Raw genomic sequence first — 27,761 nt, 5'->3', positions numbered from 1 at the left:
TAAAATACCCTCCCCCTGCAAGCATTTAATGGTCTGCAAACTGATATTGGCCCAGGCTCTCACTGACACTCTCCATGAAGCAAATAGTCCATGAGTTGTCTGAACACCATTAACAGTGTTGCCATGCTAAAGTCATATAGAAAATTAGCTTCAATGACTGCCCTGACTCTTAGCCTCGTCTCCAAGGTGAGGATGGGGATGCTGTTATACTCCGATCGGGATGGTAGCAGTACATATCAATATCACTCAACTACCACTGCAGGACAGAGACAATGGCATGCACAGATCTCCTTGTGTATAGTAAATATAGGCCTCGTGATGACATTGGTGGGGGGACAGACATGATCTGGTGTCTGGCATTCATCAATGTTTTATATAAACTGCATTGATATCCTAAAAAAAAGGATATAATATCATTTATGTTTTTTAAAGTAAAATAATCAGAAGGCACATTTTGACACCATTTTACAAAAGTGTCTTAGGTAAGACTGCATGGTGGCAAGATGGGGTTATAAGGTCATACTGCATGGTAGCAAGGTGGGGTTATAAGGTCATACTTGCATGGTGGCAAGGTGGGGTTATAAGGTCATACTTGCATGGTGGCAAGGTGGGGTTATAAGGTCATACTTGCATGGTGGCATGGTGGGGTTAATAAGTCATACTTCCAAGGTTGCAAGATTGGGTTTCACACTGCATGGTGGCAAGGTGGGGTTTTAAGGTCATACTGCATGGTAGCAAGGTGGGGTTATAAGGTCATACTGAATGGTAGCAAGATGGGGTTATAAGGTCATACTGTATGGTAGCAAGGTGGGGTTATAAGGTCAAACTGTATGGTAGCAAGGTGGGGTTATAAGGTCATACTGTATGATAGCAAGGTGGAGTTATAAGGTCATACTGTATGGTAGCAAGGTGGGGTTATAAGGTCATACTGTATGGTAGCAAGGTGGGGTTATAAGGTCATACTGCATGGTAGCAAGGTGGGGTTATAAGGTCATACTGTATGGTAGCAAGTTGGGGTTATAAGGCCATACTGCATGGTAGCAAGGTGGGGTTATAAGGTCATACTGTATGGTAGCAAGGTGGGGTTATAAGGTCATACTGTATGGTAGCAAGGTGGGGTTATAAGGTCATACTGTATGGTGGTACCTTATTAGTTTCCATCAGTAAATTGACAAGCCAGTGCCTGACATTCAGTTCTCTAAGATACATTGAATCATTTTAACGTGCACTGTCATGTGCTTATGTTTTCAGCTAGAAAACAGTCTTGTCTAATCAGTCAGGTTCTCCAATTTCCATACAGTGATCACAGGTTGAGAAAGTCGGACTGCAGTTTGTGATGTACTGCTCCATCAATTTCGAGGTAATACAACATTTCACTTAAGCCTCTTGAACATGTCACATTATATTTGGTGAATGACATGTAGCTTCTCCAAGTCTAACCATGGCCTACTGCAACAGTGATGTAATTAAACTGATTCTCATTGACATTGTTTCTCCCTGTCTTACCATGGCCTACTGCAATGGTGAAATATTGGGACTGATTCTCATTGACATAGTTCCTCCCCGTCTAACCATAGCCAACTGCAATGGTGAAATATTGGGACTGATGCGCATTGACATAGTTCCTCCCTGTCTAACCATAGCCTACTGCAATGGTGAAATATTGGGACTGATTCTCATTGAGATAGTTCCTCCCTGTCTAACCATAGCCTACTGCAATGGTGAAATATTGGGACTGATTCTCATTGACATAGTTCCTCCCCGTCTAACCATAGCCAACTGCAATGGTGAAATATTGGGACTGATGCGCATTGACATAGTTCCTCCCTGTCTAACCATAGCCTACTGCAATGGTGAAATATTGGGACTGATTCTCATTGAGATAGTTCCTCCCTGTCTAACCATAGCCTACTGCAATGGTGAAATATTGGGACTGATTCTCATTGAGATAGTTCCTCCCTGTCTAACCATAGCCTACTGCAATGGTGAAATATTGGGACTGATTCTCATTGAGATAGTTCCTCCCTGTCTAACCATAGCCTACTGCAATGGTGAAATATTGGGACTGATTCTCATTGACATAGTTCCTCCCCGTCTAACCATAGCCTACTGCAATGGTGAAATATTGGGACTGATTCTCATTGACATAGTTCCTCCCTGTCTAACCATAGCCTACTGCAATGGTGAAATATTGGGACTGATTCTCATTGACATAGTTCCTCCCCGTCTAACCATAGCCTACTGCAATGGTGAAATATTGGGACTGATTCTCATTGACATAGTTCCTCCCCGTCTAACCATAGCCTACTGCAATGGTGAAATATTGGGACTGATTCTCATTGACATAGTTCCTCCCTGTCTAACCATAGCCTACTGCAATGGTGAAATATTGGGACTGATTCTCATTGAGATAGTTCCTCCCTGTCTAACCATAGCCTACTGCAATGGTGAAATATTGGGACTGATTCTCATTGAGATAGTTCCTCCCCGTCTAACCATAGCCAACTGCAATGGTGAAATATTGGGACTGATGCGCATTGACATAGTTCCTCCCTGTCTAACGATGGCCTACAGCAACATCGATATACTTGGACTGATTCTCATTGACATCGTTTCTCCCTGTCTAACGATGGCCTACAGCAACATCGATATATTTGGACTGATTCTCATTGACATCGATTCTCCCTGTCTAACGATGGCCTACTGCAACATCGATATATTTGGACTGATTCTCATTGACATCGTTTCTCCCTGTCTAATGATGGCCTACTGCAACATCGATATATTTGGACTGATTCTCATTGACATCGTTTCTCCCTGTCTAATGATGGCCTACTGCAACATCGATATATTTGGACTGATTCTCAATGATATCGTTTCTCCCTGTCTAATGATGGCCTACAGCAACATCGATATATTTGGACTGATTCTCATTGACATCGATTCTCCCTGTCTAACGATGGCCTACTGCAACATCGATATATTTGGACTGATTCTCATTGATATCGTTTCTCCCTGTCTAATGATGGCCCACTGCAACATCGATATATTTGGACTGATTCTCAATGATATCGTTTCTCCCTGTCTAATGATGGCCCACTGCAACATTGATATACCTGGACTAATTTAATTCTTCTGAAATAAAGAGGTAACAATGTCTGCCACAAAAATGGAGGTTTCGAACGTCAAACCACTGAATAGAATGTATATAACTGATGGGATTCAGATAATAATGTGTGTAACTGAATGGGATTCACTGCAATCTGATCCCCATGTCTACACCATGAACTATGATGCAGACCTGCACAAGGGAAAGCATAAATCAATAGCAAAACCGTCATGCATAAATATCTCATCCCTCCTGAAATGAAATAAAGCTTGTATATAACCCTTCAGGTTCCTTTATTCGGTGAACTTGGGAATACATTAGTCTGTGGTAGGCTTGTGAACACCCCAGGGGTAGTACATGACAGGAGTTGTCTGCTCCTTGGACATTTCATCAAAACTCATCCTGACAACAGGTTTGGAAAACAAACTTAAATGAAACATCATATATTTCAGTTTCCCTCAATATTACCTCTTGACACAATGACATCTTGCTATTGTTGTGCCTCATAATACACTACATGTAATAATGCCCTTGCCTCATAATACACTATATACACTATGTGTGACAATGCCCTTGCCTCATCATACACTATGTGTCACAATGCCCTTGCCTCATCATACACTATGTGTCACAATGCCCTTGTTTCATCATACACTATGTGTCACAATGCCCTTGTTTCATCATACACTATGTGTCACAATGCCCTTGCCTCATCATACACTATATACACTATGTGTAACAATGCCCTTGTCTCATCATACACTATATACACTATGTGTCACAATGCCCTTGTTTCATCATACACTATGTGTCACAATGCCCTTGCCTCATCATACACTATGAGTCACAATGCCCTTGCCTCATCATACACTATGTGTAACAATACCCTTGCCTAAAATACACTATGTGTCACAATACCCTTGCCTCATCATTCACTATGTGTCACAATGCCCTTGCCTCATCATACACTATGTGTCACAATGCCCTTGCCTCATCATACACTATATACACTATGTGTCACAATGTCCTTGCCTCATCATACACTATGTGTCACAATGCCCTTGCCTCATCATACACTATATACACTATGTGTCACAATGTCCTTGTCTCATCATACAATATATACACTATGTGTCACAATGTCCTTGCCTCATCATACACTATGTGTCACAATACCTTTGCCTCATCATACACTATGTGTCACAATGCCCTTGCCTCATCATACACTATCTGTCACAATGCCCTTGTCTCATCATACACTATGTGTCGCAATACCGTTAACCTCATCATACACTATATACACTAGGTGTCACAATGCCCTTGCATCATCATACACTATGTGTAACAATACCCTTGCATCATCATACACTATGTGTTACAATGCCCATGTTTCATCATACACTATATACACTTTGTGTCACAATACCCTTGTCTTATCATACACTATTTGTAACAATGCCCTTGCCTCATCATACACTATGTGTAACAATGCCCTTTCATCATCATACACTATGTGTCACAATGCCCTTGCCTCATCATACACCATGTGTCACAATGCCCTTGTTTCATCATACACTATGTGTCACAATACCCTTGTCTCACCATACACTATGTGTAACAATGCCCTTCCCTCATCATACACCATGTGTCACAATACCCTTCTCTCATCATACACTATGTGTCAAAATGCCCTTGTCTTATCATACACTATCTGTAACAATACCCTTGTCTCATCATACACTATGTGTCACAATGCCCTTGCCTCATCATACACTTTGTGTCACAATGCCCTTGTTTCATCATACACTATATACACTATGTGTCACAATGCCCTTGCCTCATCATACACTATGTGTCACAAAGCCCTTGTTTCATCATACACTATGTGTCACATTGCCCTTGTTTCATCATACACTATGTGTCACAATGTCCTTGGCGTATCATATACTATGTGTCACAATGCCCTTGCCACATCATACACTATGTGTCACAAAGCCCTTGTTTCATCATACACTATGTGTCACATTGCCCTTGTTTCATCATACACTATGTGTCACAATGCCCTTGTCTCATCATACACTATGTGTCACAATGCCCTTGTCTCATCATACACTATGTGTCACAATGCCCTTGTTTCATCATACACTATGTGTCACAATGTCCTTGGCGTATCATATACTATGTGTCACAATGCCCTTGCCACATCATACACTATGTGTCACAAAGCCCTTGTTTCATCATACACTATGTATCACATTGCCCTTGTTTCATCATACACTATGTGTCACAATGCCCTTGTCTCACCAACACTATGTGTCACAATGCCCTTGTCTCATCATACACTATGTGTCACAATGTCCTTGTCTCATCATACACTATGTGTCACAATGCCCTTGTCTCATCATACACTATGTGTCACAATGCCCTTGTCTCATCATACACTATGTGTCACAATGCCCTTGTTTCATCATACACTATGTGCTAGCAGTGCTAGATGTACTGTTGGGTGGTGCTAGATGTATTGTTGGGCAGTGCTTGATTTATTGTTGGGCAGTGCTAGATGTATTGTTTGCCGGTGCTAGTATTGTTGGGCTGTGCTAGATGTATTGTTGGGCAATGCTAAATGTATTGTTGGGCGGTGCTAGATGCATTGTTTGGCGGTGCTTGATGTACTGTTGGGCAGTGCTAGATGTACTGTTGGGTGGTGCTTGGTGCATTGTTGGGCAGTGCTTGATTTATTGTTGGGCAGTGCTAGATGTATTGTTTGGTGGTGCTTGATGTATTGTTGGGCAGTGCTTGATTTATTGTTGGGCAGTGCTAGATGTATGGTTGGGCAGTGCTTGATTTATTGTTGGGCAGTGCTAGATGTATTGTTTGGTTGTGCTTGATGTATTGTTGGGCAGTGCTTGATTTATTGTTGGGCGGTGCTAGATGTAATTTTTGGTGGTGCTTGATGTATTGTTGGGCAGTGCTTGATTTATTGTTGGGCGGTGCTAGATGTATTGTTTGGCGGTGCTTGATGTATTATTGGACGGTGCTAGATGTATTGTTCAGCGGTGCTAAGTGTATTGTTGGCCAGTGCTAGATTTATTGTTGGGCAGTGCTAGATCTATTGTTTGGCGGTGCTTGCTGTATTGTTGGGCAGTGCTAGATGTATTGTTGGGCAGTGCTAGATGTATTGTTGGGCAGTGCTAGATGTACTTTTGGGCAGTGCTAGATGTATTGTTGGACAGTGCTAGATGTATTGTTTGCCGTTTCTAGATGTATTGTTGGGCAGTGCTAGATGTATTGTTGGGGAGTGCTTAATGTATTGTTTGGCAGTGCTAGATGTACTGTTGGGCAGTGCTAGATGTATTGTTGGGGAGTGCTAGATGTATTGTTTGGCGGTGCTAGATGTATTTTTGGGCAGTGCTAGATGTATTGTTGGGGAGTGCTTGATGTATTGTTGGGCAGTGCTAGATGTACTTTTGGGCAGTGCTAGATCTACTTTTGGTTGGTGAGAGATGTATTTGTGGACAGTGCTAGATGTATTGTTGGGCAGTGCTAGATGTATTGTTGGCAGTGCTAGATGTATTATGGGCGGTGCTAGATGTATTGTTGGGCAGTGCTAGATGTACTGTTGGGTGGTGCTTGATGCATTGTTGGGCAGTGCTAGATATACTGTTGGGCAGTGCTAGATGTATTGTTGGGCAGTGCTAGATGTACTGTTAGTTGGTGCCAGATGTATTTGTGGGCAGTGCTAGATGTATTGTTGGGCAGTGCTAGATGTACTGTTGGGTGGTGCCAGATGTATTGTTGGGCGGTGCTAGATGTATTGTTGGGCAGTGCTAGATATACTGTTGGGCAGTGCTAGATTTATTGTTGGGCGGTGCTAGATGTATTGTTGGGCAGTGCTAGATGTACTGTTAGTTGGTGCCAGATGTATTTGTGGGCAGTGCTAGATGTATTGTTTGGCAGTGCTAGATGTATTATGGGCGGTGCTAGATGTATTGTTAGGCAGTGCTAGATGTACTGTTAGGTGGTGCCAGATGTATTGTTGGGCAGTGCTAGATGTACTGTTGGGCAGTGCTAGATGTACTGTTGGTTGGTGTCAGATGTATTTGTGGGCAGTGCTAAATATATTGTTGGGCAGTGCTAGATGTATTATGGGCGGTGCTAGATGTACTGTTGGCTGGTGCTTGATGTATTGTTGGGCAGTGCTAGATATACTGTTGGGCAGTGCTAGATGTATTGTTTGGCATTGCTAGATGTACTGTTAGGTGGTGCCAGATGTATTTGTTGGCGGTGCTAGATGTATTGTTGGGCATTGCTAGATGTATTGTAGGGCAGTGCTAGATGTACTGTTGGGTGGTGCCAGATGTATTTGTGGGCAGTGCTAGATGTATTGTTGGGTGGTGCCAGATGTATTATGGCAGGTGCTAGATATATGGTTTGGCATTGCTAGATGTATAACTAGGCTGTGCTAGATGTACCGTTTTTTCTTGAGTATAGTGCACACTTTTTTTCTAAAAAACACAGCTGTGTAGAAGGGGGTGCGCATTATACACGCCATAATGAGTTTTGATGGTTTTTTTCCCACAACAGAAAGACATTACTGTGAGCACGTAACACCGGAAATACCATGTCAACAAATCCATACTGAAGTATGCAAATTAATCATGTAATTACACAGTCTGGCTATAAAAAGTGTTCTTTGTATATCTGGATATATGTTTGTAACTTATTTCATAAATTTGATTAAAAATTCCTTTTAATATAGCTTTAAATAATTTCGTTGAAATCGTGTGTGAAGCGATCGGAAGATCGCACCACTCACCTTTATTAAAAGCAACCACATTCAGATTACTGCTATTGACGAATGGATACATGTATCATAAATGCAATCCTTTACTCGTTAAAAGTCATATTTGTTATAGTTTGACGATTCTATGTCAACACATAGTTCTCGCGATCATGTGCGCAGGAGCCTCAACGGTGACTGGTCAAACTAGACATGTGATGTGAAAAATAATAACCGGCAATAGCGATCAGCTGCTTTCACTTAGGGTTATAATTATTTTAAATATATTTAGTAGGAGCTGCAACTAAAATAACAAGATAATTGAATATACTATTCCTGATAAAAAAATAGTTTCAGATACAATTTTTGCCGATCCTTGCATTAAAACCCAGTAAAGTTATATCTTTGGGTGTGTTTTGACCGAATCACCAGTATGTTCCAAGAGAGCCTGTGTACAGCTGATTGCTGTTTCCAGTTTAGTTCCGGAATTAGCTGAAGGGGTACAGTGTAATTTTTTTTCTGCAAAATACTGAATTCGCTCGAGGGGGGTGCGCATTATACTCGAGTGCGCACTGTACTAAAAACAATACAGTATTGGTGGGCAGTGCTAGATGTATTGTTGGCCAGTGCCAGATGTATTATTGGGCGGTGCTTGATGTATTGCTGGGCAGTGCTTGATGTATATTGTTGGCCAGTGCCAGATGTATTATTGGGCGGTGCTTGATGTATTGCTGGGCAGTGCTTGATGTATTGTTGGCCAGTGCCAGATGTATTATTGGGCGGTGCTTGATGTATTGCTTGTTAGTGCTTGATGTATTGTTGGCCAGTGCCAGATGTATTATTGGGCGGTGCCAGATGTATTATTGGGCGGTGCTTGATGTATTGCTGGGCAGTGCTGAATGTATTGTTCCTGCAATCTAAATGTACAACAAGCAAAACACAAAGTCCCTGCAGTCTGACTTGACAGAGTTTTCTCCTGGGTGCGGATATGTGAGATTTCAAATGACTTTCCAGACAATTAGGATTTCTGATGCTAGCAAAGGAGGACATTTCTGTAAGGTGCATAGGGAGGGGGGCTGGACAGAACGAGTCCGAGAGGGGTAATGGCTATTTAACAGTGATTTTGAGATGATGTATAGAGCGGGCTTCCAGTATCTTATTGACGAGGATGTGAAGGGAGCTTAGGATGGGTGTTTGTGAAGCATGACATTGCATGAACTGAGTTTAGGGCAACTTCAAAGTAAACACAGCAGTCATTCACCATTTAGTGAACTTCAATATCAATCTGATACTCGGACAAATTTTTGTAATTAAACATTTGGGCTTGCACTCCAAGCTAGCTAAAGAAGCATTTGTTTTGTTTCAAAGGAATGGTCATGGTTTCATCTTATATTTGAAAGGTCAGCATTTTCTACTTGAATGTGTGTAAGCTTTCATAGAGACATTACCAGGCAGTTCAAATGAAGGGAGGAGATGTTTCTCCACAAGACGTTGACATTGAAGAATAAGTTGTAACTGGGTCACCATGCCCGAGCATGACGTAAACTGGTTGTAGTTCCCCAGAAAGTGACACATTATTTGACATCTAATCAAGTTCAACTCGTACCCTTTAAAAAAAAATTCATCAAAAATCTTTAAATCTTACTCCAAACCTTCACATGCAAGGGCAGGCTCTTCAGCTCCTTACACCGACAGACACAAAACAGTTTGGATGTCTCATCCAAAAGACTTATGCAGATAGTTTACAAAACATGCTGAAACAGTTTTTGTGTCTTCTGAATGTATTTGAATGTCTAATGAGTGAGTGAATGTTGTTTAGTGCCGCAATCAGCAATATTCCAGCTTCATGACAGCAGCTTGTCAATATTCCAGTCTTGACCAGACAATCCCATGATTAGAGGTGGATGACATACAATGAACCATGTTACCAGTAGTGTATATTATATTCTGGTACTGTATATTTTATATACCTTTACTGTATGTTGGATATTGTATATTGTGTTGGATATCAGTTAAGTGAGTATGGTTCAACACTGCTTTTAGCAATATTCTAGCAATATTCCAGCAATATCACGGCGGGGGACACCAGAAATGGGCTTCACATATTGTACCCATTTGAGGAATCGAACTCGGGTCTTTGGTGTGACGAGCGAAAGCTACCCCACTGCCCCTATCAGTTAAGAAATGCACAAGGTTAATTACATGCACTAGGTTAATTTGCATATACACTGGTGAAATATAGTTTTCTTATTGTTAAAATCTTGTAAATACCTTACGCTACTGTAGAGAAGGGGAGGGGGGTAGCATAGTGATTAAAGCATTTGGTCGTCACAATTCAATTCCCGAAATGGGTACGATGTGTGAAGCATATTTTCTCTGTCCCCCCCATAATATTGCTAAAAGTGGCATAAAACCATACTTACTCACTGTACAGAAATGTAAGAAGAAAAGATTATGTTTCTATTTGTCCACTGAGTGCTAAGAACTGACGGTCCCCTCATGGCCTTCTTTGAGTCACACTAACACAGATAGCAGATATTACCTCTTCAAAAGCAGTGTCATCAATTCTTCAAATTATTATGGATTTTTTACCAGAGTATGCATCATGCCATAGGTAGCAAAGTCTGTGATAGCTATCTGTCCAACATAGGCCATTGCGAACTTACAGAAATTTTTCTGTTGATAATATTAATGCCAGTATTATGTCTGCTGATAGAACAGTGCATCAGTGATAGGTAGCATCCATCACAGAACCTCGTCAGCATCTTAAGTGAATTAACAAGCCAAAACAAGGAAAGCCATAATGGAAGTAAAAAACATTAATGTTTTTCCTCTTTCTTTCTTTGTTCAAAATTAATTACTTTGATACCAAAGCATAGCAATGTTCTCATTCTTCCTGCATCAATCAATGTTAACATCATGTACTTGGCAGAGTGTGGAGTACAGGATACGATAGACTAAACTGTCAGTTGGGCTACTATGAAGTTCCACCTAATACTTCAACAAACAAATAAATTAACCAGTTTGTAAATACTTTGAGAATAACACAACTGAAGCCCCTGGTCCCTTGCATGAAAGTGTTGTCACGGGCTGATGTCTATGTACAGAACGGAACTATTGACTTAGAGTGGAAGGTCAGGGGCTCGGTCCGCGGCCGCATCATACCAAAAGATGTTAAAAGATGATGCTTGTTATAACACTGCCTGGCGCTTGGCATTGAGGAGCTAAAACAAGGACTGGTCATCCCGGAGTCAGTATACTGTGTCTGAATGGGATATTCACGTTAAACTGCGGCATGGTATCTCGGTGAGCTAGCACCTTAAAACTGGCATTAGTCCGGACTAGTACAAGCAGCCACACACACACACATGCATGCACATCACTATACAGTTCAATTATCTTGACAGCGACGTTAAACCCCGTTTCACCCACCTCACCATTTCACCTCACCTTCATGTACATGTATTGTTAATGCAGAAATCCCAGCCAAGGAGTTCACGTGCCACCAATTAGACCAAACGAGACTTCTTTGGATGTTGTTGTTCAAACTTACTCAATACCTACTTTACTTGTGGCAAATTTAGCCATTCCTAAATGAGACAATTCAAAGACACTTTTTACTTCCTGAGATGAGATGCCTGTACACTGGTTCATGCAAAACAAATGCTCTGGAACAAGAGCTCTGGGAGAGAGTGAGGCTTCATGCTAGACTGGTAACAAATGCTCTGGAACAAGAGCTCCAGGAGAGAGTGAGGCTTCATGCTAGACAGGTAACAAATGCTCTGGAACAAGAGCTCCGGGAGAGTGTGAAGCCTCATGCTAGACAGGTAACAAATGCTCTGGAATAACAGCTCCAGGAGAGAGTGAGGCTTCATGCTAGACTGGTAACAAATGCTCTGGAACAAGAGCTCCAGGAGAGAGTGAGGCTTCATGCTAGACTGGTAACAAATGCTCTGGAACAAGAGCTCTGGGAGAGAGTGAGGATTCATGCTAGACTGGTAATAAATGCTCTGGAACAAGAGCTCTGGGAGAGAGTGAGGATTCATGCTAGACTGGTAATAAATGCTCTGGAACAAGAGCTCTGGGAGAGAGTGAGGTTTCATGCAAGACTGGTAACAAATGTTCTGGAACAAGAGCTCTGGGAGAGAGTGAGGCCTCATGCTAGACTGGTAACAAATGCTCTGGAACAAGAGCTCCGGGAGAGTGTGAAACCTCATGCTAGACAGGTAACAAATGCTCTGGAATAACAGCTCCAGGAGAGAGTGAGGCTTCATGCTAGACTGGTAACAAATGCTCTGGAACAAGAGCTCCAGGAGAGAGTGAGGCTTCATGCTAGACTGGTAACAAATGCTCTGGAACAAGAGCTCTGGGAGAGAGTGAGGATTCATGCTAGACGGGTAATAAATGCTCTGGAACAAGAGCTCTGGGTGAGTGTGAGGCCTCATGCTAGACTGGTAACAAATGCTCTGGAATAACAGCTCCAGGAGAGAGTGAGGCTTCATGCTAGACTGGTAACAAATGCTCTGGAACAAGAGCTCTGGGAGAGAGTGAGGTTTCATGCAAGACTGGTAACAAATGTTCTGGAACAAGAGCTCTGGGAGAGAGTGAGGCCTCATGCTAGACTGGTAACAAATGCTCTGGAACAAGAGCTCCGGGAGAGTGTGAAGCCTCATGCTAGACAGGTAACAAATGCTCTTGAATAACAGCTCCAGGAGAGAGTGAGGCTTCATGCAAGACTGGTAACAAATGCTCTGGAACAAGAGCTCTGGGAGAGAGTGAGGCCTCATGCTAGACTGGTAACAAATGCTCTGGAACAAGAGCTCTGGGAGAGAGTGAGGCCTCATGCTAGACTGGTAACAAATGCTCTGGAACAAGAGCTCTGGGAGAGTGTGAAGCCTCATGCTAGACTGGTAACAAATGCTCTGGAATAACAGCTCCAGGACAGAGTGAGGCTTCATGCTAGACTGGTAACAAATGCTCTGGAACAAGAGCTCCAGGAGAGAGTGAGGCTTCATGCTAGACTGGTAACAAATGCTCTGGAACAAGAGCTCTGGGAGAGAGTGAGGATTCATGCTAGACTGGTAATAAATGCTCTGGAACAAGAGCTCTGGGTGAGTGTGAGGCCTCATGCTAGACTGGTAACAAATGCTCTGGAATAACAGCTCCAGGAGAGAGTGAGGCTTCATGCTAGACTGGTAACAAATGCTCTGGAACAAGACCTCTAGGAGAGAGTGAGGCTTCATGCTGGACTGGTAACAAATGCTCTGGAACAAGACCTCTAGGAGAGAGTGAGGCTTCATGCTAGACTGGTAACAAATGCTCTGGAACAAGAGCTCTGGGAGAGAGTGAGGCCTCATGCTAGACAGATAACAAATGCGTAACAAATGCTCTGGAACGGGAGCTCTGGAAGAGAGAGGCTTCATGCTAAACAGGTAACAAATGCTCTGGAATGGGAGCTCTATAAGAGAGAGGCTTCATGCTAGACAGGTAACAAATGCTCTGGAACAAGAGCTCTGGGAGAGAGTGAGGCTTCATGCTAGACTGGTAATAAATGTTCTGGAACAAGAGCTCTGGGAGAGAGTGAGGCTTCATGCTAGACGGATAACAAATGCTCTAGAACAAGAGCTCTGGGAGAATATGGGTTCATGCTAGACTGGTAACAAATGCTCTGGAACAATAGCTCTGGGAGAGTGTGAGGCCTCATGCAAGACTGATAACAAATGCTCCTGGAACAAGAGCTCCAGGAGAGAGTGAGGCCTCACGCTAAACTGGTAACAAATGCTCTGGAACAAGAGCTCTGGGAGAGAGTGAGGCTTCATGCTAGACAGGTAACAAATGCTCTGGAACAAGAGCTCTGGGAGAGTGAGAGGCTTCAGGCTAGACTGGTAACAAATGCTCTGGAACAGGAGCTCTGGGAGAGAGTGAGGCTTCATGCTAGACAGGTAACAAATGCTCTGGAACAAGAGCTCTGTGAGAGAGTGAGGCTTCATGCTAGACTGGTAACAAATGCTCAGGAACAAGAGCTCTGGGAGAGAGTGAGGCTTCATGCTAGACTGGTAACAAATGCTCTGGAACAAGAGCTCTGGGAGAGAGTGAGGCCTCATGCTAGACTGGTAACAAATGCTCTGGAACAAGAGCTCCAGGAGAGATTGAGGCCTCATGCAAGACTGGTAATAAATGCTCTAGGAACAAGAGCTCTGGGAGAGTGAGAGGCTTCAGGCTAGACTGGTAACAAATGCTCTGGAACAGGAGCTCTTAGTGAGAGATTCCAAACTGAATCATCCCTCTACATGTGTGATTATCAGAACAAAATCACACTACAAGTTACTTGGAATTCTGGAAACACATTGAGCACCCAGGAATGACACACATGACCCTATTTATGTTGAATGTTGCTTCAATTCACACTCGTAACAGAGTCTGTCATCTTTTACAATCTCTTACTTGGTCAGGGCAAACGCTTTTATACAGAAGGATGATGCAGATAATTTGTTTTACAGCTTTATAATTGAAGTGTTGAACTTTGATTGACATTTTCCCTCAAGAGAAAAGCTTGCCACTTTCCCAGTGCTCCTGCGTGATAATCAATGAAGACGTCTCCTAGCCCCACCCTGCTCAACACTTAGTATCTCCTCACTGTGATCTACTGCTATAAAAATCAATCAAATAAGAATTATGGCTGTCATGTATCTAATCAGGTGCACCACTGTCTTCTATCACACACAGCAAACATCTCCTTCACCTTTGTGCCTGTAAGCACACAGGGACAGTAATAGAGTGTGCCGGACAAGTCGCCCTCCAGAAGGTGCTGCCGCTGGTGTAGTGATGTCAATAACTGAGATTGTCGTGCAGCTGACTCGGACATAACAACTCAAGTGTAGACAAGATTACAAGGCTTTCCTGATTTCCACTGGATCCAAATCAAAATCTCCAAGACCTAAGAAAAGGAAAATTGTTTTTATTGATCGTTAATTCAGTCTCGCCAATTATCCCAGTAACATCCAGCCCAGTGCGTGAGGCTGTCAGAGTCGGGTCTTTCTATAAAGGCAACAAGCTAAACCCATACATTGCTAAATTAGCTAATGACTGCTACTAATTGCTAGGATTTGGTAAACTAGAATCACCTTGTTTTCATTGGGAAAGGAATTATTTTGGTATTTGTCATTCTCATTTCATTGTTAATTGGCTTACATCTCCATCAGCTGGTTTATGGAACAGATAGTTTAGGGAATCTAAGCCATGGGTACAATGTAAGGACAAGAATTTATGGATGAACAACTTCAACCTACACCAAAACGTCACTCTTAATTGTAATAAAGAAGTTGTTCATCCATAAATTCTTATCCTTACTTAGTACTCCAACTTCTAAATGTCTATCAAAGGGTACAATGCCAGGGGATCAATGTGGGATTTCGTGTGTGATGAATTTTAAACATTCAAATATATTGTCCATTTTATTTGTGGGTGTCTGCAAAGTTTCAGAGTGAGTGAGTGAGTATGGGTTTACACAGCTCCAAACAACATCCCGAGCAAAAGCTACCACTTGGCTACCCACCGCCTCGCAAAGTTTCACCAAGTCACATGAACCTGAGACAAGTCTATACTGAGATATTCTATATTGAGATATTCTACATTGAGATAAGTCTATATTGAGATATTCTATATTGAGATAAGTCCATATTGAGGTATTCTATATTGAGATAAGTCTATATTGAAGAATTCTATATTCAGGCAAGTCTATATTGAGGTATTCTATATTGAGACAAGTCCATATTGAAACAAGTCTATATTGAGGTATTCTATATTGAGATATTCTATATTGAGATAAGTCTATATTTAGGTATTCTATATTGAGATGTCTATATTGAGGTATTCTATATTGAGATAAGTCCATATTGAAACAAGTCTATATTGAGGGAGGCTACATGCTTTTCAAGATGGCAGAGATTCAATCTTGAGAAATAATTTTCAAATGTCAAGATGTGACAGTTTCCTTCCATTATTTCCAAAAGATAATCCATGAAGAACGTCTGACATTTCACCATCACACTTCTAAAAGTTTCTGACATCCACATTGATTTAAAAAGTTGTGATGTCTGTGCTACAGCACAGAGGGTTGACATTTGTGATACAGTACAGGCACGAGTGTGATACAGGAGAGGCCTGAGTGTGATACAGGAGAGGCCTGAGTGTGATATGGGAGAGGCCTGAGTGTGATATGGGAGAGGCCTGAGTGTGATATAGGAGAGGCCCGAGTGTGATACAGGAGAGGCCCGAGTGTGATACAGGAGAGGCCCGAGTGTGATACAGGAGAGGCCTAAGTGTGATATGGGAGAGGCCTGAGTGTGATACAGGAGAGGCCTGAGTGTGATACAGGAGTGGCCTGAGTGTGATACTGGAAAGGCCTGAGTGTGATACAGGAGAGGCCTGAGTGTGATACAGGAGAGGCCTGAGTGTGATATGGGAGAGGCCTGAGTGTGATACGGGAGAGGTCTGAGTGTGATACGGGAGAGTTCTGAGTGTGATACGGGAGAGTTCTGAGTGTGATACAGGAGAGGCCTGAGTGTGATACAGGAGAGGCCTGGGTGTGATACGGGAGAGGCCAGTGTGTGATACGGGAGAGGCCTGAGTGTGATACAGGAGTGGCCTGAGTGTGATACTGGAAAGGCCTGAGTGTGATACAGGAGAGGCCTGAGTGTGATACAGGAGAGGTATGAGTGTGATACGGGAGAGGTCTGACAAGTAGGGCTGGGACGAGTCCAAATTTACTATGCGGGTACACACCTCCCTATCACCCGACCCACTGAAAGTCTCAGGAGATGTCTCACAATGTCCGATTGGGAATATTTTTAACATAGCCCTGGCAAAACGTTTATAGATACATGTATCAAACAATCTGGTCATTCATACACTGAAGTTGAATTTAGTTATATCTTTATTTAACCATATGAAAAATCACACAGGGTGCATAGTCAGAAATGTGAACATTAGTGACTTGTAGTGTTACCATAGAGTTCTAGATATGTTTTGTCATTAAACAATATGTCACGTGACTAACCACGGGTCCGGGTAGTCCTGTGGGTACCCGGGTCCTGCTCAGTACCCACCTGCATAGTCTTCCTCTTACGACAAGCATAGTCGCTTTTTATGACAAGCATAGTCATCTCTTACGACAAGCATAGTCACCTTTTATGACAAGCATTGTTGTCTCTTACAACCATGGTTTGTTGAAGACTTTTTCTAACTTGGATCTTCATGGGTTGATGGTGTCAGTACACAGAAGAGGGTGTTGATACACACAAGTACAGTTAAGATAGCAAGTCCATGGAGATAGGAATTATACTCACTTAGAGCAGCCTGTCAGCCATGTTCTTTTTGACAACTACAGTTACTTAAGACCCATGTTAACAGGGGAGTAACGATTGATCAAGCTATTGATCAAACTATCGATCAAACTATTGATCAAACTATTGATCAAACTACGGATGTATTATAATAGTCCATTGGCCTTGAAGAGTTATAATATCAATATATATCAATACTACCCTACAGTATCAATATTAACATTAGATATCTATAATAAAAAGCCAAGTACTCATATTCATTTATATATAATTAATTTTCCTTGTGTTCATTGAAATTCCTGCATTCTGATTAGCTGAATTGGTCGCGTGTTATTGCATTAATTTCCCAATGAATGTAAAAAATTAAGCCACGCCCACCGAAGCGGACTACTTTTATAACTGCAGAATGTCGGGAATCCCAATATTACATGTGAGGGAATTCCCTTTCTGCTCATGTGTATATATTTGTTCCGGCTCGTTACATGTCTATAATTAAAAAAAACAAGTACTCATATTCATTTATTTATATTCGTTCTTATTCCAAATATATCCATTCCATGGTTTTGAATATATAAACAAACACACTGGTACCCTTTGAAAACTTGTTACTAACATTAGGCAGGATGATAATTAGAGGTGCCACTCAATGCCAAAACAACATCCCTTGCATTCTGCTGGACCTGAAGATGTGGACTTATTTATACAATGCATTTTGTCTTATGGGTTTTAACGTGAAATTATTAATTATTCTATTAGATGACTATTGCAAAATACTTCACAAGAGTGGTTTTCACTATTGAAATACAAGTACAGAGACCCTGCATTCACACTGACACTACAGTGGTTATAAAGACCCCAGTGTTCATACTGACACTACAGTGGTTATAAAGACCCCAGAGTTCACACGGACACTACAGTGGTTATAAAGACCCCAGTGTTCATACTGACACTACAGTGGTTATAAAGACCCCAGAGTTCACACGGACACTACAGTGGTTATAAAGACCTCCAGTGTTCACGCTGACACTACAGTGGTTATAAAGACCCCAGTGTTCACACTGACACTACAGTGGTTATAAAGACCCCTGTGTTCACGCTGACACTACAGTGGTTATAAAGAACCCAGTGTTCACACTGACACTTCAGTAGTTATAAAGACCCCAGTGTTTACACTGACACTACAGTGGTTATAAAGACCCCAGTGTTCACACTGACACTTCAGTAGTTATAAAGACCCTAGTGTTCACACTGACACTACAGTGGTTATAAAGACCCCAGTGTTCACACTGACACTTCAGTAGTTATAAAGACCCTAGAGTTCACACTGACACCACAGTTTTTATAAGGATGCTGCATTCACCCTGAAACTACATTAGTTATTCATTAGTTATACACTGACACTACATTGGTTATAAGAGCAAAGTATTCACACTGACACTACAGTGGTTATAAAGACCCAATATTCACATTGACACTACAGTGGTTATAAATACCCCAGTATTCACAATGACACTACAATGGTTATAAAGACCCCAGTGTTCACACTGACATTACAGTTTTTACAAAGACCCCAGTGTTCACAATGACACAACAGTAGTCATACAAACCCCAGTGTTCACACTCACACTACAGTATTTATAAAGACCCCAGTGTTCACACTGACACTACAGTGGTTATAAATACCCCAGTATTCACACTGACACTACAGTAGTTATAAATACCCCAGTTCTCATACTAACTCTATGGTAGTTACAAAAACCACAGTACTCACACTGGCACTACAGTTATAAAGACCAAAGTATTCATACTGACACTACTATGGTTATAAAGACCCAAGTATTCACACTGACACTACAATGGTTATAAAGACCCCAGTTCTCATACTGACACTATGGTAGATACAAAAACCAAAGTACTCACACTGGCACTACAGTGGTTATACAGACCCAAGTATTCACACTGACACTACAGTGGTTATAAAGGCCCAAGTATTCACTCTGATTGTAATGAGCCAGTGATACCAATAAAATTATCAATCTTTATATAGTCAGCATTTGTTAATGGCTAACAACTGTTATAAAATGACATCATTATCAACAAATATGACATATATGTTATTTTTAATTTATCTTTGCTAAATCTATATTTGGAACAATGAACAGAAATGTGACAGATTTAATTAAATATTTAGAATCCCAATGATCTAACTCTTTAATTCGCCAAGTTTTACAATAGCCATATTGAACATGTGCATCACTCCAGTTCCAGCCTGCCTCAGTTCCCTATGTTCAAAGCAGGAGGAAGTCCATCTGATGGAGCTGAATGGACTGTAATATCAGTCTGGGGTGAGGATGAGAAATCTCCTCACTTCAGTTTCAGATTGTGTTTTATGTGTTTAATCCCCAGCACCATTAAAATCTGTCCAAATATCCCCCAGCAGGGCCCTACACTATCAAAGGGATTAAATTGGTTCATTTAATTTTATCTAGGAACAGAGTTGTGACACTGATGTGATGTTGAAAGTTGTGCCGGTTTCAAGTCCTGCACATGTAGTGTCGTCCGTGTGTTTCATTAGCGTTAGCAGCCCCACTCTATCATCAATTAATATGTCACTCAAATTGATTTGATGACATTTAATTCAACATATGAAAGGATGAATGAATTAGATCTACTTTTTCGAACCAAAAAGACTTGACATATTTCAAGTTTATTGAATTAGACAAGACCAAACTGAGCAAGTGGCCATGAGTTGGTGCAATCAATACCACACAATGACTTCTGGGAGAAACTTTCAGTAGATTGTACACATCTGACACTGATTTTGTATCAACAACTGTCCAATCTTATTCTTTTATTAATGAAAAGTGAAATTACGACAAGAAATTCCACTCAGCTGCCAAGATCATCATGTTTTAGTTCATGTTAAATCAATCACGATTCAAGGAAAGCTCAATGAGAAGTCAGCCACTATGGCGGTGTCTCAGTGTGGGTTCTTCACAGCCATGACAGATTGTCCACCACTATGTCGGTGTCTCAGTGTGGGTTCTTTACAACCATGACAGATTGTCTACCACTATGGCGGGTGTCTCCCAGTGTGGGTTCTTTACAACCATGACAGATTGTACACCACTATGTCGGTGTCTCAGTGTGGGTACTTCACAACCATGACAGATTGTCTACCACTATGGCGGGTGTCTCAGTGTGGGTTCTTTACAACCATGACAGATTGTACACCACTATGGCGAGTGTCTCAGTGTGGGTTCTTTACAGCCATGACAGATTGTACACCACTATGTCGGTGTCTCAGTGTGGGTTCTTTACAGCCATGACAGATTGTCCACCACTATGGCGGGTGTCTCAGTGTGGGTTCTTTACAACCATGACAGATTGTCCACCACTATGGCGATGTCTCAGTGTGGGTTCTTTACAACCATGACAGATTGTCCACCACTATGGCGGGTGTCTCAGTGTGGGTACTTCACAGCCATGACAGATTGTCTACCACTATGGCGGTGTCTCAGTGTGGGTTCTTTACAACCATGACAGATTGTACACCACTATGGCGAGTGTCTCCCAGTGTGGGTTCTTTACAGCCATGACAGATTGTACACCACTATGGCGGTGTCTCAGTGTGGGTTCTTTACAACCATGACAGATTGTACCCCACTATGGCGGTGTCTCAGTGTGGGTACTTCACAGCCATGACAGATTGTACACCACTATGGCGGTGTCTCAGTGTGGGTTCTTTACAGCCATGACAGATTGTACACCACTATGGCGGTGTCTCAGTGTGGGTTCTTTACAACCATGACAGATTGTCCACCACTATGTCGGTGTCTCAGTGTGGGTTCTTTACAACCATGACAGATTGTACACCACTATGGCGAGTGTCTCCCAGTGTGGGTTCTTCACAGCCATGACAGATTGTCCACCACTATGGCGGGTGTCCCAGTGTGGGTTCTTTACAGCCATGACAGATTATCTACCACTATGGCGATGTCTCAGTGTGGGTTCTTTACAACCATGACAGATTGTCTACCACTATGGCGGTGTCTCAGTGTGGGTTCTTTACAACCATGACAGATTGTACACCACTATGGCGAGTGTCTCCCAGTGTGGGTTCTTCACAGCCATGACAGATTGTCTACCACTATGGCGGGTGTCTCAGTGTGGGTTCTTCACAGCCATGACAGATTGTCCACCACTATGGCGGTGTCTCAGTGTGGGTTCTTTACAACCATGACAGATCGTACACCACTATGGCGGTGTCTCAGTGTGGGTTCTTTACAACCATGACAGATTGTCCACCACTATGTCGGTGTCTCAGTGTGGGTTCTTCACAACCATGACAGATTGTCCACCACTATGGCGGTGTCTCAGTGTGGGTTCTTTACAGCCATGACAGATTGTCTACCACTATGTCGGTGTCTCAGTGTGGGTACTTCACAACCATGACAGATTGTCTACCACTATGGCGGTGTCTCAGTGTGGGTTCTTTACAACCATGACAGATTGTACACCACTATGTCGGTGTCTCAGTGTGGGTTCTTTACAGCCATGACAGATTGTCTACCACTATGTCGGTGTCTCAGTGTGGGTACTTCACAGCCATGACAGATTGTCCACCACTATGTCGGTGTCTCAGTGTGGGTTCTTTACAACCATGACAGATTGTCCACCACTATGGCGGTGTCTCAGTGTGGGTTCTTTACAACCATGACAGATTGTCTACCACTATGGCGGTGTCTCAGTGTGGGTACTTCACAACCATGACAGATTGTCTACCACTATGGCGGTGTCTCAGTGTGGGTTCTTTACAGCCATGACAGATTGTCCACCACTATGGCGGGTGTCTCAGTGTGGGTACTTCACAACCATGACAGATTGTCTACCACTATGTCGGTGTCTCAGTGTGGGTACTTCACAGCCATGACAGATTGTCTACCACTATGTCGGTGTCTCAGTGTGGGTTCTTCACAGCCATGACAGATTGTCCACCACTATGGCGGTGTCTCAGTGTGGGTTCTTTACAACCATGACAGATCGTACACCACTATGGCGGGTGTCTCCCAGTGTGGGTTCTTTACAACCATGACAGATTGTCTACCACTATGTCGGTGTCTCAGTGTGGGTTCTTTACAACCATGACAGATTGTCCACCACTATGGCGAGTGTCTCAGTGTGGGTTCTTTACAACCATGACAGATTGTCTACCACTATGGCGGTGTCTCAGTGTGGGTTCTTTACAGCCATGACAGATTGTCCACCACTATGGCGGGTGTCTCAGTGTGGGTTCTTTACAGCCATGACAGATTGTCCACCACTATGGCGGTGTCTCAGTGTGGGTTCTTTACAGCCATGACAGATTGTCCACCACTATGGCGGGTGTCTCAGTGTGGGTTCTTTACAGCCATGACAGATTGTCTACCACTATGGCGGTGTCTCAGTGTGGGTTCTTCACAGCCATGACAGATTGTCCACCACTATGGCGGTGTCTCAGTGTGGGTTCTTTACAGCCATGACAGATTGTCCACCACTATGGCGGGTGTCTCAGTGTGGGTTCTTTACAGCCATGACAGATTGTCTACCACTATGGCGGTGTCTCAGTGTGGGTTCTTTACAGCCATGACAGATTGTCTACCACTATGGCGGGTGTCTCAGTGTGGGTGCTTTACAGCCATGACAGATTGTCCACCACTATGGCGGTGTCTCAGTGTGGGTTCTTTACAGCCATGACAGATTGTCTACCACTATGGCGGTGTCTCAGTGTGGGTTCTTCACAGCCATGACAGATTGTCCACCACTATGGCGGGTGTCTCAGTGTGGGTACTTCACAACCATGACAGATTGTCTACCACTATGTCGGTGTCTCAGTGTGGGTACTTCAAAGCCATGACAGATTGTCTACCACTATGTCGGTGTCTCAGTGTGGGTTCTTCACAGCCATGACAGATTGTCCACCACTATGGCGGTGTCTCAGTGTGGGTTCTTTACAGCCATGACAGATTGTCTACCACTATGTCGGTGTCTCAATGTGGGTTCTTCACAGCCATGACAGATTGTCCACCACTATGGCGGGTGTCTCAGTGTGGGTACTTCACAACCATGACAGATTGTCTACCACTATGTCGGTGTCTCAGTGTGGGTACTTCACAGCCATGACAGATTGTCTACCACTATGTCGGTGTCTCAGTGTGGGTTCTTCACAGCCATGACAGATTGTCCACCACTATGGCGGTGTCTCAGTGTGGGTTCTTTACAACCATGACAGATCGTACACCACTATGGCGGGTGTCTCCCAGTGTGGGTTCTTTACAACCATGACAGATTGTCTACCACTATGTCGGTGTCTCAGTGTGGGTACTTCACAGCCATGACAGATTGTCCACCACTATGTCGGTGTCTCAGTGTGGGTTCTTCACAGCCATGACAGATTGTCCACCACTATGGCGGTGTCTCAGTGTGGGTTCTTTACAACCATGACAGATCGTACACCACTATGGCGGGTGTCTCCCAGTGTGGGTTCTTTACAACCATGACAGATTGTCTACCACTATGGCGGTGTCTCAGTGTGGGTTCTTTACAACCATGACAGATTGTCTACCACTATGGCGGTGTCTCAGTGTGGGTACTTCACAGCCATGACAGATTGTACACCACTATGGCGGTGTCTCAGTGTGGGTTCTTTACAACCATGACAGATTGTCTACCACTATGTCGGTGTCTCAGTGTGGGTGCTTCACAGCCATGACAGATTGTCCACCACTATGGCGGTGTCTCAGTGTGGGTTCTTTACAACCATGACAGATCGTACACCACTATGGCGAGTGTCTCCCAGTGTGGGCAATGATGACCCAGTGGTCTAATTCTCTCAGAGAGGCAGCCAGCTTTAAGCACTTATTAATCTATGCCTTGATCTCAGACTTGGAGGCTTAAAGCAGTGAGTCACAGTGGTATAGACTGTTAATGATGATTCTAACCTTTTACCACTAAATTGGTTTTCTGAGTGACATATGCTTATTTTCAAATTCATTATTTCAGCTTAGCTTTTGTAAATTTTCAAAGACAAATCAGAATCGAGAATAACTTTTCAATAATGTTTTTTGAGAATATCTCTGCCACCATAAAAAAACTATCCATCTCTATTAAGAGAACTACCGTTCCCCAACTTGCTCCATCCACGCCCAGTCTCAGACTCCACTGCTTATGTTCCTGACATTATCAACAAGTTCATTCTGTGGCTTAGTGCACCTATTTGTCAGTCTGTTGTTAAATGCCACACTCAACAATATTCCAGCGGTATGACAATGGCCTGTAAATAAGTAATTAAAGTAAATCATTATCATTATTATTGTTAATGTTGCCCCTTGCCCCTCGACACACAGCCCAGACAGCGATTGGGACTTCTCCCAGGAACTTCTTTGAGTGGCATTTAGAAGTTTGAGTGATGAAGTAAGACGAGTTCTATGGATGAACAACTTCTTTATTACAATTTGTGCGACGTTTCGGTGTAGATCCTAACACCTTTATCAAGCAAGTGAAAGATCAGCACCATCACCGAGCCAGGCACACTCGTCAGCTATGAAGTGGTAGATCTCTTCACAAATGTACCCAGAGACGAAGCCCTATCCATCCTCAGAAGAAGAATTGAAGCAGTATACCCGGACCTTGACACCTATCTATCTATAGACAGCATCATCAAACTTATAACCTCTTGTATTACCTCCACCTACTTCACCTGGCAAGACAAGATTTACCAACAGACACATGGACTTCCCATGGGATCCCCGCTGTCCCCTATCATCACAGAAATCTACATGACGGACCTAGAAGAAACCGCCCTCCATACATCACCTAGGTTTAGGAAAGTCAACGACACTTTTGTCATTCTCCAACCTGACCATGACCCCAAGACACTCCTCAACCACCTGAATGCCCAACACCCCAGGATGCAGTTCACTATGGAAGAAGAAGCTGAGAGACAACTACCATTCCTAGATGTAAGAGTACAGAAAGATCCCGATAACAAACTACACACCAGTGTCTACCGTAAACCCACCCATACGGATCACTATCTGCACAATTCCTCTTACCACCCACCACAAATCAAGAGAGGAATCATCGCCACCTTAGCCCGACATGCTGTCAACATCTGTTCCATGCCACAATGGCAAGCCCCCTACATCTAAGAAAGAAGACCCAGCTGGAGCCGTATATCACATACAATGTGACTGTGGCGACTCCTATGTAGGAGAAACATCCAGGCCCCTACCCATTAGAATAAAAGAACACAAGACCTCAGTACAAAAAAAATGACTCAAAATCAGCCATTTGGCCAACAACCAATCAGACTACAAAATCAGGAAACTCCTAGAAGCCATCTACATCAAAAGGATCCAGCCAGCAATGAACAGAGACCAAGGCTATTACATCCCGCCTGCTTACCATCACCTAATTGCTAAATCCCTTTGTCCATCCAATTAATACAGCGGCTTCCATCATCTCCATCAGTCTGCTTGTTTACTCTGCTTGTATACTCTGTGTTCATTAGTCATCCACTGGCTTCCAATTAGCTTAATCACCTCTCTATGTCCATCAACTAGTCACTGTAACAACTTAGATGTCAATAAGTGTATATATACCTATGTTGTTTAGCCCTATCCATCACTTGCTTGATAAAGGTGTTAGGTTCTACACCGAAACGTCGCACTAATTGTAATAGAGAAGTTGTTCATCCATAGAACTCGTCTTACTTCTCCCAGGAAGTCAAACCCACCCAGAACTTTTCTGATTATGTGAAGACTCCCTACAGTACAGCCTCCTGCATTACCCAGATTGTCAGAAGGGATGTATTCCTGGTAGCAAACCTGGGTACTCTCCCAATGTCAACAGGTTGGGGGGCACGGGTGGCCCAGTCATTTAAAGCGCCATGATTCGTTGTGCAGAGTTGCATCCCTTAGGCATGCCAGAAACCTATGATTGTGGGTTCGAATCCCGGTTAGCCCCGATTGTTTCTAGGTTTGTCAGCACCATACCTGTACTCGTGGGTTTCACCGAAGTTGTAAACGTCTGAGACCTGCATCACTTCAGGCTTTCCTCTCACATTAAGCTGACACGCCGTGATATGACTGGAACACTGTTAAAAGCGGCGTTTAACCCAACGCACTCACTCACTCAACAGGTTGGGAGGTACCAAACCTAAAGCACCAAGAACAATGGGGAGTTTTGGTACAACTTGGTACTTGGGATGCAAGGCGAGGTCTGCATATTTGCCATGTTTTTCCTGAATCTTGTCAATCACATCATTGTCAAAAGGGACAGACAATTCAGTGATATAAATGATTTCATTGGATTTATCAAAAAGGACAAGATAAAGGTCTCTGCAGGGTTGCTGACCTTCTCAACACACTTCTCAACACACCTTCCACGAGATGGTGAATAACTGCAACATTGTGCCCATCTGTCACTCCACCAATCAAGGGGAGATTATCATACTGAGATACCATCATCATTCTCCACTAACTGTGTCGCAGTTGGAGCTATATCATAGTTAATTAAATTGCACTGACTACAACAATTTTGTTATTTCCATATTCATAGTGGCAGTACGGAGCCCCTCACGGCCCTGTTCTGTGTTAGCCACAGACTCCAGGCGGACACCATACATCCCACGTGGTGTTTGATACACTAGACATCCCACGTGGTGTTTGATACACTAGACATGCCATGTGGACTTTGATACACTAGACATGCCATGTGGACTTTGATACACTAGACATGCCATGTGGACTTTGATACACTAGACATGCCATGTGGACTTTGATACACTAGACATGCCATGTGGACTTTGATACACTAGACATGCCATGTGGACTTTGATACACTAGACATGCCATGTGGACTTTGATACACTAGACATGCCATGCAGACTTTGATACACTAGAAATGCCATGTGGACTTGGATACACCATACATCCCATGTGGACTTTGATACACTAAACATGCCGTGTGGACTTTGATAGCTGACACTTAATGCAGCCAAGACAAGTGTTGATTTCATAATGAGAGACATCCTTCTCTAACTAATGCATAATAGTTTCTGCTCAGAACAAAAGAAACACATGCAAGAAAAGGAATGTTGAAATTACCAAGAGCAACTTTGATTAATTGTGTGTGTGAGATGCTGTGCTGTCGTGAATATTTCCTGAGTTATTTAGCTGAGACAATAAGCTAAACATACAAGCATGCCTCTCCGTGCCTCTGCCTCCCCATGGTACAAGCTTGGTAGCCCGATAAAACATGACTACAGTGAGTGAAATGAAATACACCAGCGTTCACTACACTGATTCTGATTCTGATGTCACTTGTTCTCAACTTCATTTCACCTGATGCATGTAGCGCTTGAACTGAAGTGGGTTCCTGGGTTCCTTGAGATCTTCTGTGGTATTAGAATTGGAAGCCTTGGCCCCCTGGGTTTTCTGCATAGTTTCAAATGCTAAATGTTTGACAACTATTTTTGGTTGACATG

General features: G+C 42.9%; 2 protein-coding genes across 5 annotated transcripts in view; one reads left to right on the top strand and one right to left on the bottom strand.

Annotated features, from left to right (window-relative positions):
- LOC139470447 (kin of IRRE-like protein 2) overlaps positions 1-27,761 on the bottom strand; it is a 323,048-nt gene that overhangs the window by 199,531 nt on the left and 95,756 nt on the right. The window lies entirely within an intron of this gene.
- LOC139458389 (uncharacterized) lies at positions 25,012-25,422 on the top strand. Its single transcript, XM_071239807.1, has one exon. It carries the CDS (start codon positions 25,012-25,014, stop codon positions 25,420-25,422), a length of 411 nt encoding a protein of 136 aa, XP_071095908.1.

Source organism: Haliotis cracherodii, unplaced genomic scaffold (assembly GCF_022045235.1).
Source record: "Haliotis cracherodii isolate W230 unplaced genomic scaffold, xgHalCrac1.p SCAF_1, whole genome shotgun sequence".
Lineage (NCBI taxonomy): Eukaryota > Metazoa > Mollusca > Gastropoda > Lepetellida > Haliotidae > Haliotis > Haliotis cracherodii.
This window is presented reverse-complemented; position numbering and strand designations above follow the sequence as displayed.